The sequence below is a fragment of the Cyberlindnera jadinii genome (assembly GCF_001661405.1).
Source record: "Cyberlindnera jadinii NRRL Y-1542 unplaced genomic scaffold CYBJAscaffold_9, whole genome shotgun sequence".
Lineage (NCBI taxonomy): Eukaryota > Fungi > Ascomycota > Saccharomycetes > Phaffomycetales > Wickerhamomycetaceae > Williopsis > Williopsis jadinii.
The window spans coordinates 408,830-427,905 of NW_017963660.1; the positions used below are offsets into that span (position 1 = coordinate 408,830).

General features: G+C 45.5%; 10 protein-coding genes across 10 annotated transcripts in view; 3 read left to right on the forward strand and 7 right to left on the reverse strand.

Annotated features, from left to right (window-relative positions):
* CYBJADRAFT_163221 (Bromodomain-containing protein) overlaps positions 1-699 on the reverse strand; it is a gene marked incomplete at both ends in the record, with an annotated part of 1,194 nt that extends 495 nt beyond the window's left edge. Inside the window, one exon of the mRNA XM_020213746.1 lies at positions 90-699. Within this exon, the coding sequence (XP_020069910.1) occupies positions 90-699 (610 nt within the window). The remainder of the gene's footprint in view (positions 1-89) is intronic.
* A 193-nt stretch (positions 700-892) lies between these two features.
* Positions 893-2,278, reverse strand: ARG4 (argininosuccinate lyase ARG4; the record flags this gene model as incomplete). Its single annotated transcript, XM_020212795.1, has 1 exon — positions 893-2,278. The coding sequence occupies one exon, from the start codon at positions 2,276-2,278 to the stop codon at positions 893-895; it is 1,386 nt and encodes a 461-aa protein (XP_020069911.1).
* Positions 2,279-2,553: 275 nt separating this feature from the next.
* DED81 (asparagine--tRNA ligase DED81) lies at positions 2,554-4,203 on the reverse strand (the record flags this gene model as incomplete). Its single annotated transcript, XM_020212801.1, has 1 exon — positions 2,554-4,203. The coding sequence occupies one exon, from the start codon at positions 4,201-4,203 to the stop codon at positions 2,554-2,556; it is 1,650 nt and encodes a 549-aa protein (XP_020069912.1).
* A 634-nt stretch (positions 4,204-4,837) lies between these two features.
* On the forward strand, positions 4,838-6,877 carry CYBJADRAFT_128684 (proline--tRNA ligase; the record flags this gene model as incomplete). The annotated part of the gene is made up of 1 exon (XM_020212788.1): positions 4,838-6,877. One exon carries the CDS (start codon positions 4,838-4,840, stop codon positions 6,875-6,877), a length of 2,040 nt encoding a protein of 679 aa, XP_020069913.1.
* A 63-nt stretch (positions 6,878-6,940) lies between these two features.
* RAD26 (DNA-dependent ATPase RAD26) lies at positions 6,941-10,027 on the reverse strand (the record flags this gene model as incomplete). Its single annotated transcript, XM_020213747.1, has 1 exon — positions 6,941-10,027. The coding sequence occupies one exon, from the start codon at positions 10,025-10,027 to the stop codon at positions 6,941-6,943; it is 3,087 nt and encodes a 1,028-aa protein (XP_020069914.1).
* Positions 10,028-10,238: 211 nt separating this feature from the next.
* RAD28 (Rad28p) lies at positions 10,239-11,991 on the reverse strand (the record flags this gene model as incomplete). The annotated part of the gene is made up of 3 exons (XM_020213748.1): positions 10,239-11,570; positions 11,680-11,700; positions 11,956-11,991. The coding sequence occupies 3 exons, from the start codon at positions 11,989-11,991 to the stop codon at positions 10,239-10,241; spliced, it is 1,389 nt and encodes a 462-aa protein (XP_020069915.1).
* A 236-nt stretch (positions 11,992-12,227) lies between these two features.
* Positions 12,228-14,137, forward strand: CYBJADRAFT_168385 (pyridoxal phosphate-dependent decarboxylase family protein). Its single transcript, XM_020215345.1, has one exon. The coding sequence runs from the start codon at positions 12,304-12,306 to the stop codon at positions 13,768-13,770; it is 1,467 nt and encodes a 488-aa protein (XP_020069916.1). The 5' UTR covers positions 12,228-12,303; the 3' UTR covers positions 13,771-14,137.
* On the reverse strand, positions 13,828-14,237 carry PET191 (Pet191p; the record flags this gene model as incomplete). The annotated part of the gene is made up of 2 exons (XM_020216512.1): positions 13,828-14,143; positions 14,227-14,237. 2 exons carry the CDS (start codon positions 14,235-14,237, stop codon positions 13,828-13,830), a joined length of 327 nt encoding a protein of 108 aa, XP_020069917.1.
* Positions 14,238-14,539: 302 nt separating this feature from the next.
* RAV1 (Rav1p) lies at positions 14,540-18,469 on the forward strand (the record flags this gene model as incomplete). The annotated part of the gene is made up of 1 exon (XM_020212783.1): positions 14,540-18,469. One exon carries the CDS (start codon positions 14,540-14,542, stop codon positions 18,467-18,469), a length of 3,930 nt encoding a protein of 1,309 aa, XP_020069918.1.
* Positions 18,437-19,035, reverse strand: CYBJADRAFT_102993 (uncharacterized protein). The gene has a single exon (XM_020212040.1). It carries the CDS (start codon positions 18,908-18,910, stop codon positions 18,530-18,532), a length of 381 nt encoding a protein of 126 aa, XP_020069919.1. The 5' UTR covers positions 18,911-19,035; the 3' UTR covers positions 18,437-18,529.
* Between the last annotated feature and the right edge of the window lie 41 nt (positions 19,036-19,076).

Below are 19,076 nucleotides of genomic sequence, written 5' to 3' on the forward strand. Positions count from 1 at the left end.
CTCTGCCTCTTTCTCTGCCTCTTTCTCTGCCTCTTGCTCTGCCTCTTTCTCTGCCTCAACCTTGGGCTTCTTCCTTGTGTTTTCCTCACCATCGTCTTGTGCTCTCTTCCTCGTGGTTGTGCTCGAGTCCTGTTCCACCAGTGGTGTCGTAGAACTATGTCCAGTCGGTTCCCCTGTTACATTACTATCCACGTCGGGTGTAAGTGGTTTCACCACAGGTGCCTCCTTCTTGCCGATCTCGTCAATCAGCAACGTGTCCATCTCACCTCGTTCAATCTTCCCAATCTCCTCCATAAGCTTCTTATACGCAACTTCCTCCAGCTTGACCTTCTCCAGCACAGTCTCCTTGTACGCGTCGTACACCCGGCTGATCAAATCTTGGAACTGCTCCCTGGTCAATTTCAGCCGGAAATAGTCGTTGTTCTCCATGATGTGTATCTGAGAAGAGCTGAAGATCTTTGTTATAGACAGTATCACATCCCGTATCGTCACAACTTTCTTACAGTCAACCTGGGGCTCGGTAAGCTTCATCTGCTCCCTACAGAACAACAACATCGGGTTGGTGTTTATCACCTGTGCCATCTTCGTCAGCGAGATCGTCTCGTCGAGCGACTTGTGCACAAACAACTCCAGCACCCTCAGCACTATCAGTCTGAACGAGTCTAATTGGTAGATGTGCTGTGGTTTGTCGGAGTTCATTGTTCCACGCTTTGGCCTTCTGAAGCGTTGTGTTTGGTTCATCACCAACAACCTCTTCGCCTATGTTTTTCCACTCCCTTAACTATGGGTGTCCGGGTTAATTACTCCACTACTATCAAACACCTATTAAACACCTCTTATTCAATGCTTTTAATATATAAATATGTGTAAACGTATAGATAGGTGCATCAGCTTAGTTCAATTGATCCTTCAGGTTCTTCAATTGCTTGAGAACTGCTGATTTGGCAGTACCACCTGTGGCTGTTCTTCTCTCGACAGAGGCCTCAAAGTTGAAGACGTCTTTAACGTCATCACCAAATCTTGAATCGATCTTCTTGAACTGCTCCAGAGTCAATTGGTCGATTCCGCTGAGGTTCTCGTCCTCTGCGAGCTTGACACACTCGCCAGAGATGTGGTGGGTTTCTCTGAATGGAACACCTTTACGGACGAGGTAGTCAGCAAGGTCAGTGGCCAACATGTCCATGGTCAAGGCAGCCTCCATCTTGGCCTTGTTGATGTTCAAAGTGGAGATGACACCGGTGGCAATCAAGATGGAGTGCTCCACAGTGATCAGACAGTCGAACAATGGCTCCTTGTCCTCTTGCATGTCCTTGTTGTAAGTTGAAGGAATAGATTTGATGGACATGAGGAATCCAGAGAGGGAGCCGAACACTCTACCTGACTTACCTCTGAGCAATTCCAAGGAGTCAGGGTTCTTCTTCTGTGGCATCAGAGAGGAGCCTGTGGAGTAGGCGTCTGCAAGCTTGATGAAACCAAACTCACCAGAGGAGTAGATGATCAAGTCCTCGGAGAATCTTGAAATGTGGTTCATGAAAAGAGTAGACCAGAACATGGTTTCAACGACAAAGTCTCTGTCAGAGACAGCAGTCAAAGAGTTACCAATGACACCGGTAAATCCCAAGTTTTCAGCAAGGTATTCTCTATCGATTCCGTATGGATGACCTGCAAGTGCACCGGCACCTAATGGAGAAACGTTGACCCTTTCAATGATCTGTTGCAATCTGTTGAAGTCCTCTGTGAAGTACGTGGCGTACATACTCAACCAATGAGCCCATCTGATAGGCTGGGCCTTCTGTAAATGGGTATAACCTGGCATCAAGACGTCAATCTCGGACTCTGCTCTCTTGACGATGGTTTCGATCAAGTCCTTCAAAATCTTAGACAGATTACCCAGCTGCTCACGGACGTAAAGTCTCATATCAGTGGCAACCTGGTCGTTTCTTGAACGGCCAGTATGGACCTTTCCGGCAATTTGACGTCCAATAATCTCACCCAATCTACGTTCATTGGCCGTGTGGATATCCTCGTCTCCGTCCTTCTCTTCAAATTTGCCCTGCGACCACTCCTCCTTGATCAATTCCAATCCACGGTGGATCTCAGAGAGCTCCTCTTCTGTCAACAGGCCAATCTTCTGCAGACCACTGGTGTACACCCTGGTGCCCTCCAAGTCAGCAGCGTACATCTTCTTATCGTAAGGAAGAGACGCGTTGTAAAGGTTCATCAATGGATCAGTGGCGCCGGTGAAACGGCCACCCCACAACTTAGCTGGTGCAGACATAGCTATACTCAATGGATACGAACTGATTATCTCTAAAGCCTTCCAAAGCAAGCTCGTTAATCTCAATTGATAAGTTTCCCCATCAACTATGGACGAAGGTGGAAATTTTTTTTTCTACCCGCTTTGGCGGCGCTGTCCGCTTTCAGCGAAAGAGTCATCCTCGTCGTGTTCCCGATTAGGAAGCCATAATGGGGTTGGTGATACAGGCTTGAGACGTATTATAGAGAGATGAAGTATGATTAGATGATGGAAATCTATATAATACGTAACCGTCTTCATGGTTTACATCTTCCACTGAAACGTGGATAGAGGGAGCAGTCTCTGACGGTGAATCTGTTACACAACCAGGCGAGAAGACGCTCAGTACCCAAACCGTAACCACCGTGTGGAGAGGTACCGTACTTACGCTGGTCAATGAACCAGTAGTAGGCCTTCTCGTAGTCCTTGATGTTCTCACGCTTGAAGCCTTCGATCAGTTCGTCCAAGCCTTCGGAACGCATGGAACCTCCGGTGATTTCACCAACAGTAGGCATCAACACGTCAACAGACTCTGTGACTCTTCTATCGTCTGAACAACGCTTCATGTAGAAGGATTTGATCTCGGCAGGGAAGCGAGTGAGCAGAATTGGGACGCCGATGGTGTCAGTCATCTTACGCTCGGCAGCTTCTGCGATATCATCACCGAATTCGAACTCCTTGTCCTCTTCGTTCTTGATGCCGTGTTCTCTCAACCAGGTGATGGCATCGGCATAGGCAAGACGCTTGAATGGTAGGGTTGGAGGTTGGAAGTCTGGGTTCAACTGCTTGATGATTGGGCCTGCGATTGGATCCTCCAAAGTGTACTGGACAGTCTTGGTGATGACTCTTTCGATGTGCGACAGCAAATCGTCAAATGTAAGGAATGCCAACTCCGCTTCGATATGGGTATACTCAGACAAATGACGACGAGTATGGGACTTCTCAGCTCTGAATGATTCCTGGATACAGTAAACGTCACCAAGAGCCGGCAAGCAGGTCTCCAAGTACAATTGAGAGGACTGTGTGAGGTAGGCCTCTTCGCCGTAGTAATCCAACTTGAACAATGTTGAACCACCCTCAACTTGGGTTTGAACCATACAAGGTGGAGTAACCTCTGTAAGGGACTCTTCGTCATAAACTCTTCTGATGGCTCTGAGGAAAGCAGCACGAACCTTCATAACACCGGCAAGGGTTTCACCACGGAGAGCCAAGTGACGCTGGTCAAGCAACAAAGAAGGATCAGCATTCTCCTGGATCTTGTTAGAGAATGCATCATCACCAGAAGGAGCCAAACCAACAACTTTGTAGAAGTCAACAACGATTTCAATACCACCAGCTGCTGTTTTGTTCTCTGGCAACTTCTCAATGGTACCGTAAAGAGTAACTGTAGACTCCAAGGTCAAAGTCTGGGTCTGGTAAGCGTTGGCGAGGTCGCCAGACAACACAGCTTGAAGGAACCCTGTACCGTCTCTGATGACCAAGAAGGCCTTATCCTTATGGAGACGCAATCTGTGGATCCAGCCAGAGACTCTGACTCTACCACTATCGAGAGACAAATCTTTAATCTTGGATCTCTTAGCCTCTGGCAAGGACGCATCCTCCTTGATTTCAATCTTCATGGCCTCCAGTCTCTTTGCAGTTTCTTCGGCATCTCTTGCAGCTTGCTGTTCAGCAGCCAATTTGGCCTTCTCTGCCTTCTTCTTAAGACCCTCGGCACCCTTCTTAGCCTTCTTCAGGGCACTTGACGAGATCTCTACAAACCCCTTGGTCTCCTCGTCCTCTTTGTAGACGAGCACTTTGGCACTTGCATCGGTATAAATCGCGTAAGCGGCAGTTTGGAATGGCTTGGTCTCGCTACCGGCACCGACCTCATCGACACCTGTGTCCTTCACGTAGAAAGTTGACATCTCTAAGCTTTTGTTGTTCTCTTTCGGAGCCTTTGGGCAATTGTGAATGACTACTTGTCCAGAGTTATGTTGCGATGAGTCAAAGATTGGCGAGAGTTTATGAAAATGTCCACTTTTTTTTACCTCGCCAAACCGGCCAACTTCGACCACGGCCACGCAAGAGAAAAAACGGGACAACTGGCGCGATGAGTTACCCGGATGGGCTTGACACTAAATGGTGGCCGTTGAGCCAACCAACCGCAGCTGATTGAGTCCAATTGATTGAGTCCTACTCAGTGATCACATCTGATGAAGCCCACATGATCGAAGCATCTGTGCCGTGTACTCGCCTGTGTAAGCCTATCCACAACTCTCTGATCTCTTGTCTCGTCTTGTCTTCCTTCCCCTTGCCAGCTGGGACAAACCACCACCCCAAAAGCCGAAGGGACATGGCCACGATAACCACCCAAGGGACATGCACAAACGCTATCCTCGCTGGAAATCAAAATCAGCGACAGGACAAACCCGCGAGGCGAAAAACCCACTCAAAAATGTCCCGCGCATCGACAAAAGATAAAAAACAAACTTTCGACAACTTTTCACGGACAAATTTCAACACCGAACCCATAAACAAGACAAATCAAGACAAATCAAAATGGCTTTAGAGGCTTCTCTTGCTGCTCTTTCCATTGCTCAAGTGTCCTCCCAGGGCCTGAACGCTACCAAATCGCTTGTCTTCAAGCCAAAGACCGCTAAGACCGCTGTCCCTGTCCCTGTTGTCGTCTTTGCTCTCCACTCCACACAGACTCCAGCCAGTGCCATTGCCCACGCTGCCGGCGTCAAGGAGCCACGTCTTGCTAAGGACGAGCTTGTGGAGGAGTTCTTCGGCGTACACGCTAAGGAGTTCTCCGTCGCCTCTGTGACCAAGGAGCACGCTGGCAAGATCAAAGTGCTTGTCGATGAGGCCCTATCAAAGGACCAGGTTTACGAGCTGGCCACTGAGTCCGCTAAGGCTGGCGTGTCCGGTAAGGACATCTTGGGCTACTTGGAGACCACAGGTGTCGAGCTGATCCCAGTGGACTTCTCTGCTGTGCCAGAGGTGAAGAAGGAGGCTGCTGCTCCTAAGAAGGATGCTTCTGCTGCAAAGAAGGAGAACAAGGCTCAGTTGGATGCTAAGCTCATCGGTGTCACTGTCGATAAGTTCCTCGACTTCCCAGGCTGGTATCAGCAGATCTTGACCAAGGGTGAAATGCTCGAGTACTACGACGTTTCAGGCTGTTACATCATGAGACCAGCATCGTACTTCATCTGGGAGGTTATCCAGGACTTCTTGAACACCAGAATCAAAGCCCTGGGTGTTAAGAACTGCTCTTTCCCACTCTTTGTCTCTTCAAGAGTTCTGGAGAAGGAGAAGGACCACATTGAAGGCTTTGCTCCAGAGGTTGCGTGGGTCACCAGGGCCGGTAGCTCGGAGCTGGATGAGCCAATTGCCATCAGACCAACCTCTGAGACCGTCATGTATCCATATTACTCCAAATGGGTCCAGTCTCACAGAGATTTGCCATTGAAGCTCAACCAGTGGAACTCCGTGGTTAGATGGGAGTTCAAACATCCACAACCTTTCTTGAGAACCAGAGAGTTCTTGTGGCAAGAAGGCCACACTGCTCATTTGACCTTTGAAGAGGCCAATGAAGAGGTGTTGCAAATCTTGGACTTCTACGCTGCTGTCTATGAGGAGCTCCTCGCTGTGCCAGTGGTTAAAGGTAAGAAGACCGAAAAGGAGAAGTTTGCTGGTGGGTTCTTCACAACCACTGTGGAAGGTTACATCCCAGCTACTGGACGTGGTATCCAAGGTGGTACCTCTCACTGTCTTGGCCAGAACTTCTCCAAGATGTTCAACATCTCCGTGGAAAACCCTGAAGGTCCAGATAAGCCAAAGCTCTTTGCATGGCAAAACTCCTGGGGTTTGTCCACCCGTGTTATTGGTGTCATGACTATGATTCATTCGGATAACAAGGGTCTTGTCATCCCACCAAGAGTTGCTCAAACCCAAGCTGTTATCATTCCATGTGGTTTGACCGTTAAGACCACGAAGGAACAAGAGAATGCCATCTTGGATGGTGTGAAGGCCATTGAAACAAGATTGAATAAGGCTGGCATTAGAGCCATCGGTGATTACCGTGATAACTACTCTCCAGGCTGGAAGTTCTCCGACTGGGAGCTTAAGGGTGTGCCACTTCGTCTGGAGTTTGGTCCAAAGGACTTGGAGAAGCAGCAGGTCACCGTGGTTCGTCGTAACGACTCTAAGAAGTTCAATCTCTCTCTCGATTCTCTTGAAGAGGAGTTGCCAAAGATCTTGGACCAATTGCACGATGACCTCTTCGCTAAGGCTAAGGAGGCATTCGATTCTCACAGAATCCTCGTTGAGGACTGGAAGGACTTTGTCCCAGCACTCAACGCTAAGAACGTCATCTTGTCCCCATGGTGTGGCCGTATGGAGTGTGAAGAGGACATCAAGGACTCTTCTGCTAAGAAGGATGACGGCGAGGATGAGGAAGTGGATGAGAAGGCCCCATCCATGGGTGCAAAGTCGCTCTGTATCCCATTCAACCAGCCAGAGTTGAAGCCAGAGACAAAGTGTGTCAAGTGTGGTGAGAAGGCCATCAACTACACAATGTTTGGTCGTTCCTACTAATTTATCTCCTCATAAATCATTAAATTCACAATGCACGTGCTGCTATAATCCCATCCTTTCTACTTAGAAGTCGTCCTTTAACACCCAGCCAGATCTCTGTGAGTCCCAGTTTGCAATGCCCTTGAGCATTGTACGGATCATGGTCAAATCCTTCTTCTTCTTTATATCGACGTTACAAGCCTTCAAAATGTCACCGGATTTGGCAAAACGGTTGGGCTGTTTCTCAAGGTACAACCTCATATCACCTATTGTCTTGGTATGACCAGAGGGTCCAAGCTGAGGTTCCTTGAGCTTTTTCAAGTTTGACAAGATTGATGAAGAAGACTTTGCACCAAGCTTGGATAAAGTGGCCTTCTTACCAGCAAGTCCCACTTTACCTGTGAAAGTAGGGATGCCCACGCCAGCTTTCTTCACTTGTCTTCTGGACTGTTTCAAAGCCTCAAGGGCCTTGTGAGCTGCCTGAAGAGCCTCAACATCAGCCATGTCGTTCTTTGGTTTAGAATGCTGGTCAACAACAGCATCGTGTTTCATGGTTTGAGCTATGATGTTATTGTTCAACAGCCCACCCATGAGCCTGTCATCCTCTGTCTCTTTCTTCTGCTGCTCTTTGAACGCTTCCAGCTTGCTCACTCCTTCTATTTCTGTAATCTTAGCCAAATCGTCGCCGTCCTTGTTGTTCTTCGGTTTCTCTATGGTGAAGCCATCACCCTCGTCAAAATCTGATAAAGTGAAGAGGTCATGAAGTTCACTGTTCTTGAAGAACCGTTTCTGATTCGGATCCTTCAAGATCTTGTCAGTTAAGAGCTGCTTGAAGATTTGACGATGGTAGATTTTCTCCTCAATAGAGCCACCAATGACCAATCTATAAATCAACACCTCTTTCTTCTGTCCCAGTCTCCAGGCACGCTCACGAGCTTGTAAATCAGTCGAGGGATTCCAGTCTGGATCGAATATTATGACTCTGTCAGCCCCTGTCAAGTTAACACCAAGACCACCAACTTTCGTCGTCAGCAAGAAAAGATCATAAGGCTCATTGTTGAAGGAATAAATCATATCCTGTCTCTTTCCAATGTTGGTTTCACCACTCATTTTCATATATCTATAGTCTGGGCCCATTGAGGATTGCAAAAACTTCTCCAAGATGGTCATCATCTGTTTTGTCTGAGTAAAGAGTAAGACCTTGTGGTGTTGCTTTCTCCACAACGGCAGCAGCGACTTGATTACTTGGAGCTTCCCTGAACGTGCTGGGTCGCCGTATCGTGGATCTGACTCCTTGAATTTGGCATCAGCTAAATCTGGGTGGTTGCATATCTTCCTCAGCGTATCAATGGCCCCCAGGTATGAATTGGCTTTGAACTCCCTTGAGCGTAAGAATTCAACGTACCGTTCTCGTTGGTACTTTGTCAAGCGACACATGAGCACGTACTCCTGCTTAGATGGCAGGTCTCTTGCCACATCCACTTTCATTCTTCTCAACAAGAAGGGTTGGATGAGATCCTTCAATATCACAGCCTTTTGGTATCCGATTTTCACCTCCATGTTGCTTGCATTAGCATATCCACCTCTCTTTATGGGCTCTTCAAACTCCTCTTCGAATATTGGTAAAGTGCCCAATCTCCCAGGGAATATGAAATCAAACAAAGACCAAAGTTCCACTAGGTTATTTTGGATTGGTGTTCCTGAAAGAATGACCCTGTTATGTGTTTTCAATCTTTTACTCAATATTGTGATGTTTGAGTTTGGATTCTTGATTTTATGGCCTTCATCTAAGACAACGTATCCCCAATTCACCTTCAGGAGGTGCTCTTCGTAGATCCTTAACCCGACATAGCTTGTGATGAGAACGTGTCCCTTTTCGATGAGCTTCTCCATAATGGCCTTAGCGTTAGATTCAGATTTGATAGAGCTTAGTGTTCTTTTAACACCAGTATCTTCGTCTTCGTCTTCCATTGAAGTAATCAGATTCTCCAGCTCCTCTTCCGTCCCTGTCTTCCCACTCATTCCAGAACCGATAGAATGAAGCACCATCGTTCTGAGAGGTGGCCACCAAGTATGGAACTCGTTGACCCACTGTGTCATCACGGTTGCAGGGCAAACTATCAGGACAGGCTTGTCAAGCATTACTGAATAGTGCAACCCTGCAATGAAGGCAATGATCTGTATGGTTTTCCCCAGTCCCATCTCATCACTTATTATCCCACCGTGCTCTTGTTGGTAAAGCTCGTATAGCCACTGCACGCCTGTCTTTTGGTAGTCAAAGAGAGACGGGTATATATCACCTGGGATCTTGAAATCGTGATGAAGAGAAGCATCAGGGTGTGTTGGATGAGGTTTACGCCATTCTGGTGTCTTGTCGTCGTTATCTGGTCCTCTCAATTTGGATCTCTTATGAATCCATGTGTTCAGACGATCTTGATAAAAGGACTCTACCCCGTCATCCACGTTTCTGATTTCATCATCAGTTAGTAGTTTCGGCCTTTTGGTCTGGAATTCTTCATCAGTCTCGGTATCAGAACTGACTTCTGTATAGTCAACGTCCTCATCATTCGCCCTTTTCCTTACGGCTCCGCTTACGTTCGATAATCCAGGTGTTTTCAAGTTCTGGTGTGAAGCTTCTGCTTCATAGCCATTGTCACGGGCTTCTCTATCCTCATCCTCAACGACAAACCCACTGGAGTTACCAAACGCTGTGATCTTACCCGTTCGAATCAGGAAATCTTTCTCTGATTCATTCGGCAGTCTACCAGCCATTCCCTCTTCGCTCTTCAGCTCACCGCCAGCAGTCATGTTTCGCCTTAACCGTCCTTCAATATCCCTCACATCCTGTAAGGCCTCTTTCAGTTGCTCCTCTGTCATGGAGCGAATACGCTCTTTCAGCTCCATTTTCTGAGAAATCCTCGTCCGTGGATGATTAACACGGTCTTTCAACTTTGATATCTCATTTCTGATCCTCGTTACAGTGTTTCTCGCCTTTTCGAGCCGCTTGTGGTCGCTTTCAATCTCTTTCTCCTTGAAGAGCTTGGTGGCATTGGCTTGAATCTTCTGCTCCAAGGAAGTCTGCTCCACCAACCTCACGCCCATACCAGAAAGACCAGTACTGCTGGAGTCATCTTCACCAGGAGCACCTGGGCCTCCGTGCTCGTGTGACATGTTTAGGCTCTAAGTACCCACAGAGAGGCTTGCTTGTTATCAAAATGGAGGAGTGAGTGAAGGGCTCATCGCTTGTTTTAACCAGAATGGGATGTGCGGTACGCGCACCCGTGATACATCCAGACACCCAAACATCCTTACACCACGATATTGTACCTATATGCTCAGTGCTTAAGCTACAATAACCAATAGACGATGGGATAGTAACATTCTATTCGGTGTCTGATGTCTCCTCAGATGTTGGTCCCCATGCGAGGATTCTTCCATCAACAGTTCCTGAAAAATATTTCACACTGTTGTGGCCCAAGTATGCAACAGAAGTGCTTCTGACGTTGTCTTCGATGTTTCTTCTTAATCTGTTCATCAACTTCCCGTCCATGAGCCTAAAGACCAGGATTTCTCCGTTGTCGGAGGGGTACCACAGATATTGAACCTCTGTCTCACAGTTAGGGCTTAGAATCATAGTCTTGTATACGGGTGATTTGTTCTTGACAAATTGGCCAAAGTTTAGCAGCGTATTTACACCACCGGGTATATCCAGGTTCCACACTCTGATTTTATCGTCTCCACCAGTGGTGAGCAACGTCTTGCCGTTTTCCAGCCAACAGATTCCATTGCAATTTGAGGAGTGGGCCTTTGCACTACTTTTCAACACCCCAATTCTCTTACTTTGGTTCTTTGCAATGGCACCATCCTTATCTGTTCTATAGAGGTCTAATTGAGTAACACATGCATTTGTCTTTCTCACGTCCCACAACCTAACTTCCCCTTCGGAGCTACCGGTTGCCAATATGTTGCCATCCGTTGGGCTCCATTTACAACTCAGCACTGTCCCATTGTGTCCACTCAGACTCTGAACAGAAGACGTACTTCTCAGATCCATGATCCTAACATGAGTACTATCACATCCAACGGCGATCAAAGAGTCTCCTAGAGGCGATATATCAAAGTTGTTAATCTTCATCCCAAGCTCAAACGTGAATGCTTCTTCTAGTGTACTCGAATCCCAAACTTTCAGCGAGGTATCGTAGGAGCTCGAGAGAAACATCCCATCGTCGAATGGCCACCATTGGACATATGTGATGCCAAACTTATGTCCCCCGTTACCCTTATTAATATCACCAAGCATTTCGGTCTTTGCTCTTTGTGATCCCACTTTCCACAGCTTGAGAGATGAACCAGCGTCTCCGGAGAGCAGGTATTCATGGCGTCGTACCTTACTTGTGTTGAAGTTCAAGCACGTTATAGGGACGGGCCTCTTTCTCAGGGGGAACTTTGGTTCGTTCAATGGGCCTATACGATAGTACAACGATTCAGTGGCAACTTTCCTAAAGTTCTCATGCGATATGTTTCCCAAAGTTCTATTGAGTAGAAGTGATTCCATGTGGTTATACGAGCGAATTGGTGCTAATAAGTCATCGATACTTTTAGTGATTTCGGCTCTAGTTGTTTCTCGGTCATCGCAGGGAAGTGTGTGGTTGGTTGGAGCAGCACAACAGGGCGAAGGTGTTGATATTAAACAGTATCTTATGGGAGTTGTTTGCTGTATATATCTAATTCCATGCTTATTAGGATCTATCACGAGTGAATATCTTCGTTATTCATCCATTATTCCATTCCTTTACCAATTTATTATCCCATTGAGTGCTTACTTGTATGAGAAAATGTTCTGCCTAAAAGATTCAGAAAAATTAGTCATAGAGTATACTCTACAATTATAAAATTAAATTCATAATTAACTGAAATATTTATTGATTATGATAGCTACCAATCGAATCAAACAACCGTCAAATTCATAACACCAATAGCTTCTAGGTTAGATATCATTCAACTGATTTAAACGGTTCAAGGCAGGCTATTAAGAAATGTGTCAAGAAACATCCCAACACCAATTAATACTCGGTGCCGATGACTTCAAAATAACTCACGAGTCGGGGCTCATAACCGCCATCTTCAGCTCCCATGACGATGAGTATTATTTCCACTATTGTGATGTTCTTCTCCTATCTCAGTGGAACTATATATCTGATGGTAATATACGCTGGTTTTATCCACATAACACACTTAGTCATCGTCAATTCCATTTGTCCACAGCCGTTGTCGTTTAGCTAAGATTGCATGCAAACGAGAGCGTTTTAAGCGAGCTGAAAAATGCATAAGCAAAGTGCACATGGAAAAAAAAAATATGCTAATGGACAGACAGCTTTTGGACATAAAAAGACCAATAATCGCATAGGAAAGTGCCCAATCAGATAAACTAGAGGCTCCACAGGACTATGACGAAGATCAGTTGTACATTGGAATCCAATCGAGTGGAGGAGCTCGACCAATTGCTCACAGAACTCAAACCCTTGATCCTCTCCCATATTTCCAAGTCCTCCGAACCAGGTGCATCGCTCGGTAAGAATGTCTCTCCCCAGGAGTTGTTGAAATGTGTTCCACTGGAGACCCCAAGGACTGGGTACGGCACCAAGAGAGTGTATGAGGTTTTTGAACAAGTATTGGAGAATTCTGTCGTTACATGGCACCCCGGGTTCCTAGATAAGCTATATGCATCTACAAACCCGATTGGAGTTGTCGCTGATATACTTCTGAGTCTGCTGAACACGAACAGCCACGTCTACACGGTGTCTCCCATTTTGACCCTAATCGAGAAGAAAGTGTCCCATTCTTATGCTGAACTGTTTGGCTTTAATGGGAAGTTTGCCGGTGGATTGACGTTTCCTGGTGGCTCATGGTCGAATATAACAAGTTTGCACATGGCAAGATCGATCCTATACCCACAGACAAAGACACACGGTAATGCGGACCATAGATTTGTGATATTCACATCTGAACACTCACACTATTCATTGGAAAAGGCTGCCATCTTGGCGGGGATGGGTTCCGGGTCTGTCATCAAAGTGCAAGTTGATGCTAACGGATGCATGGACGTTGAGGATCTGAACAATCAAGTCCAGCTTGCCAAATCCAAAGGTTTTACACCACTGTATGTCAATGCCACTGCAGGCACAACGGTCCTAGGCTCCTTTGATCCTCTAGAGGAGATTTCTGCCATCGCAAAGGCCAACAACATGTGGTTTCACGTCGATGGTAGTTGGGGTGGTAACGTTATCTTTAGTGAAACCTATAGGCACAAGCTGAAAGGGTCTCATCTTGCAGACTCATTAACAGTGAATCCTCACAAACTTCTAGGCGTACCAACCACTTGTTCTTTCTTACTCGTGCCAGACGATCGTACGTTTCAAACGGCAAACTCATTGAGTGCGCCTTACTTGTTCCACAATACTCATGCTGATGATTCCTTCTACGATCTAGCAGATGGCACCATGGGATGTGGCAGAAGACCTGATGCCCTCAAACTGTACATGAGCTGGATGTACTATGGCTCCAGAGGATATGAGGAGAGAATCAACCATGCGTATGAGTTGGCTAGTTACTTCGCTAACAAAGTGGCACAGGACAAACGGAGATTCAAGTTGATCTCTTCAAACCCACCACCTGCCTTACAAGTTTGCTTCTTCTTCAATAAGAATGGTGACTTCGACGATGATGAGGTTAATACCCAAACAACACGGAAAATTGCCAACCAGCTCTATAACTCTGGAAGGTTTCTCGTCGACTATACGCCTGCTAGCGGAGTTGATGGCGGAGAGTTCCTCAGAGTGGTGTTCAACAGCCCTATAGTGACTAGCGATCACGTTGACGAGTTATACGAGGCCATTGTGGCATCGGCCATTTGAAAGATGTCTCCAATATTGAATTATTTACAAGGTTATACAGCATACAAACAGACATATTCAATCCTTATTCCCACTATCGAGGACCTTTAGCTTATGGTACTCCTCCACTGGGTCAAAGTTCCCCGAGCTCAGGTTGTCGAACTGCTGATCGTATTTGCCCGTAGATAGAGGCGCATTCCCTCTGAAACGTTTGGACATGTCAAAGAACCCCTTTCTGCACTCCCAGAACGCCTTCATCTGCGCTTTACACAGCTCTGGGAGCTTCTGTGACAACTCTGGGTTCTCAATACACTCTGTGGGCGTGTGTCTCTCTATCAGAACACATGGTGATCTTTGAAGACACACCGCAACGGCCTTTCTCTGATCTTTACAACTGTCGAACGGGAATCGCAGAATGTTAGCGTACGAGTCCTCTCCACACCATAGACAAAAAGCAAAGGAGCCTGTTCAACTCACCTTCCACCCATTCTTAGTTAAATGTTTCTTTATCAGCCTGTGAGCTCCTAACGGTGCCATCAGAGTGAAATCCCGCCTCATCAAAATTTTTCTCCCCCCCTGGGGCCCTCGAACCATCCCCGAGCCTAGCGCAGCGTAGCGTAGCCCAGCGGCCGCCCGCCTAGCGCTGCGCAGGGAACAACGAAACGACACATCACCAGAAAGAACGGACACAAAAAGGGTTCTCCCCCCAGCGGTAAAAAAACGTAAACATAAACATAAACATCAAGATAAAGAGAAACAAAACGCATAGAACTACCAAGCGCTTGATGAAATGACGTTCAGCTTTGTGCCCGGAGAACCTTCGAAGCGGCCGCAAGCGGTAACACAGGCCTACTGGAAATCGCACAGTGTTGTGGTCTACTGTTCCGGCAATAACCTCATCGTTTTGGCGGATGACATGAAAGAGTTGCAAACTATTTACTTGGACTCTGACGCTGCCGCTGTGGATATGGACACTGTAACCGGTGATATTGCCGTGGCGGTTGGGTCGCAGGTGCTGATTTATGAGCCGATGAGCGAGTTCATGAAGCACCCGAGATGGCAGTTCTGCACTCGCCTCGATAACGAGGACCATTCCACGGTCAACACGCTGAGTTGGGGGTTGAACGGTGAGATTGTGTGTGGGTCGGACTATTTGACACTCTGGAGAGTGTCCAAGGAGCTCGGCGAGGTTTCGGTTAAAAAGCTTTGGTCTATGAAGCAGTCGATCCCGGTTTATTTGGCGAAGATCTCCCACGATTCCACTCTCATCGCAAGTTGTGGTAAATATGACAGGTTGCTGAAGGTATGGAGCCGGGTGTCATTTGCAGATGATTCGTTGTTTGACCTGACGCTGCTGCTGCATCCTTCTTCAATCACAGAGATCCGTTGGAAGAAATTTGATCCATTCAATCTGCCTAAACCTGAAACCTTTACGAACACACTGTATTCTCTTGCAACGGACGCCGTCTTGAGAATTTGGTCAAGCCATGAGTACGAGAATGCACATATAGTACAGCATTGGGGCTCAATCGACCTGTTTGATGGCGACTGTGATAAGAAGGGAAAGAGATACGTATGGGTCTTGGATCAATACTTGGTTCAGGAGATGCTCTACACAGCTGTTAAAAACGGCGAGTTGATCCCAGCACAAGATAGTTTGAACACAGATATGGCATTTGTCATCGATGACAAAGGATACTGTACTGTTTATCCAATGAGACAATTGTCACAAAACCCACCTAGACTTTTAGACGTTGACGTTGAGAACAAAAGACGTATAAAATTACGTCCACATTCAATGGTGCAATTTCCTGATCTGGTACATTTTGCAGAACCCCTGGTGACTCCACAGAATGAGTTATCGGTGTTAATCCATGATATTAACGGGGTCATTAGACACGTCAAAACAGATCTCAGTTTCTTGTGGCAGGACCATCAAGAGGAAACCGGTTATTTAGCACATAAATTGACTGGTCATTTTAAATCTATCCAAAGAATTATTAAAACCGGTAATGGTGAGGCAATGCTGAGCTGTTCAAGGTTTGATGAAAATGCCATTTGGATACCCCAACAGTTGAAAGATAACGTGACTTTGAATAAACATTCTACAGTGAATACACCAGAGCCCATTTCACAAGCAGTCCTATTTGATAACGGTAACCAGCTGCTCACAATATGTGGGAAATATCTGATTCTTTGGGATACCACCCATAAGGTTGCTGTGGAAGATTTCAGATTTTTTATCGATGCTCATTCAGATCCAGAGCTATTCGCCATAATACCCATTGAACCTCATTCTCAGGATATGCACTTCGTCGTTGCAATATACAAACACCATTCAAGAGCTTGGGTTGTAACGAAATCGAAACTCGTATCTTTCAAGATACAGGATTTGCCAGTTAACCATGACGAGATCCACTTGATCGAACCGATTGACCCTGTCAGTCCAATTAGATTTATAAACAAGGAAATTGTCTCGATGATAGATACAAAAGGTAAATTGAGAAGATTCTGGGCAAAGATCAATAATGATGAGATTGTTTGGGTCGAAGGAAACGAGATTGAAACAGGTATAACCAATGCATCGTATATTCGTGGCTCAACAGCTGATAAATTCGCCATTGTTGATGAATCAAAAAAGAGATTGACGATCTGGGACTTGAATAGGGCTGTTTTGGAATATGAAGAAGTTTTTGATCATCCAGTGCGTGATATCGATTGGACAAGTACTGCAAATAAGCAGAGTATTTTGGCTGTCGGATTCGAGCATTATTCTCTTCTTTACACTCAGTTGAGGTACGACTATACGAATAAACACCCCGCTTTCCTTGCAATAAAGAAGGCAGATATCCAGAGCTATACAACACATAACATTGGAGACTCTGTTTGGCTAAAGGATGGAACTTTGGCTATTGGATCGGGTAATCAGATATTCATATCTGATAAGAACTTGAACATAGAAGATGCATTTACCAAAAAATCTATTGGGTCAAGAAACATCGTATCAAACGATATTATTAACCTTTGTACAGTTTTAAACGGTACTTTACCAGTTTTCCATCCTCAGCTTTTAATTCAAGCATTATTCAATAAGAAAATTGAACTTGTCAACGAAATCCTCCTCAGACTTTTCTTGAAGATACGTGAGCTGGAGCTATCTGGAGAAACAGCAGACAAATTGGGGTCTACACTTGACTTTGACGTCACAAAATTCTTCCATAAGAAGTACATAGAGTGTAACGATTTTGAAGAGCCATACACAGAATTCAACTCCACTGTTTCAGAGCTTTTGAAGGAAAAGTTGATGAATTGTTCATTACCATATTTAACGAGACATCAGCAGATTACCCTTATGAGTATCATTGAAACTGTTATTGGCATGAATGAAAATATTTCATCAATTGATGAGAATGGGTTAAAATTTTATCTGGGTATGAAGCTTTACCAACTCCATAGGGGGACCCAAGATCGAGTCACCATGAGAGATGTCAACTGGGCTTTGCACAGTGAGACCAAGGAACTTTTACTACAACAAATTGAGACATCTATAAAGGACCATAAATTCTTTTGGAGTACAGCAAAGGAGTATGGATTAGCACACTGGTTAAGATATGAGGATCTTCTAAGGTTGTTTGAATCTGTTGCGAAAAACGAATTTCGCAGTGGTGAGAGAAGGGATCCAAGTAAATGTTCAATTTTCTACCTAGCGCTGAAGAAGAAACAAATTTTGAGTGGACTTTGGAGAACCGCAGTTGGTCATCCAGAGCAGACTAAGATGCTCAATTTCTTGAAGAACGATTTCCGTGAAGAGAGATGGAGGAAAGCTTCATTGAAGAATGCATTTGTATTGTTGAGTAAGCACAGATATATGGATGCTGCATGCTTCTTCCTCTTGGGTAACTCTTTGAAAGATGCAGTAAATGTTTTGATCAAACAAGTTAATGATCTCGACCTTGCAGTTGGTGTCTGTCGTATCTACGAAGGTGATAACGGGCCAGTTTTAAAGGACCTTTTGAAGAAACATTTGTTGTCTGGTGCAGTCTCGCAAGGTGATAGATGGACCACTAGTTACATATATTGGAAGTTAGAGGACAAGCCAAGAGTAATCCAAGCTTTGGTCAAGTCACCAATCGAGGTGTTGAACGAGGATGAGAAATCTGGTGTAATCATTAACGAGAAATCCAGATTATTTATCGAGGATGATCCTTTGTTACTTGTGCTCTATCAAAATTTGAGGGAAAAGAGTGCGCAGTATCTTGAAGGTTCTTTGAGCATCACTCCACAGATTGAAAATGAGTTTATTCTTAGAGTTGCATCTATCTATACCAGAATGGGGTGTGATTATCTATCAGTCTATATCGTTAGAAATTGGAAGTTCATCAAGGCTGAAGATTTCAAGAAGAATGACAGCTCTGTCAATTTACAGAGATCTATGACACAAGAGAGCGAGAACATTTTGGAGAAGTATGGCTTCTCTCCTGCCGTTAGACGTCGTACTTCTCTCTTGACTGGATACACAGGGCAAGCAGATGTCGATGGTGGTTCTCCAGCGTTGAGTATATTGGAGAAGTATGGATTGGCATCTGATTCCATAAAGAGGAAAGAGGATGAAACCAAGAGAAAAGAACAGCAACAGCAACAGCAAAATAAGAACAATACTCCGCCTCCACAGGCTGCATTCCAAGAGCCCGATATGAGTGCATTCAACTTTGGGTTCTAATACTACGTACAAACTCACCATATTCATGCATTTTTTATGTTCATCGTTACATCAGTCTATTCAATGTAGGGAACTAACAGCCAGCTGATAGATTGGGCTCCATCTTTTCTCGAATGACGAAGCGATGCAAAAGCCATGGAATAGTAACGTATAAGCCAACGATAGTACTGTCGCAACTGCATATAGGCAGAAGAGCGTTATCGACAGGACATTTGCCAGCAATCCATTCGGTAAGTTCAAAAGGGGCTCGAACCCCTGCTGTAGCACCGAATAGCAGTGGAAGTCCACCAAACTCGAGAGGAAATGGTCTCTTGTTAGATCAATAACGTTGAAGAATCTCAACGTGTCAAATATCGCGTAAACGATGAAGACAGGTGCGAGCACCGGAACGACAATCTTCACCACTGATCTCGTGCTAGCGAGCAATTTGATAAGCACCATTGTTTGCTGATTTGCTCCGCAGTACACAACAAAACAAACCTCTGCAAGATATTGGAACGATTGGCACCTCTAATAAATAAAATCAACTCTTGCCTCAAGTCCCCTTCTCGTAAAAGGTTGCTCTTTGCTATTAGCTCACTTTGCTTCTCCCTACGTATGTCTTCCC

Bases quoted from the DNA above. Each gene is read 5' to 3' on its own strand.
- CYBJADRAFT_168385 (XM_020215345.1), top strand. From the start codon at position 12,304: ATGACGAAGATCAGTTGTACATTGGAATCCAATCGAGTGGAGGAGCTC.
- CYBJADRAFT_102993 (XM_020212040.1), bottom strand. From the start codon at position 18,910: ATGGTGCTTATCAAATTGCTCGCTAGCACGAGATCAGTGGTGAAGATT.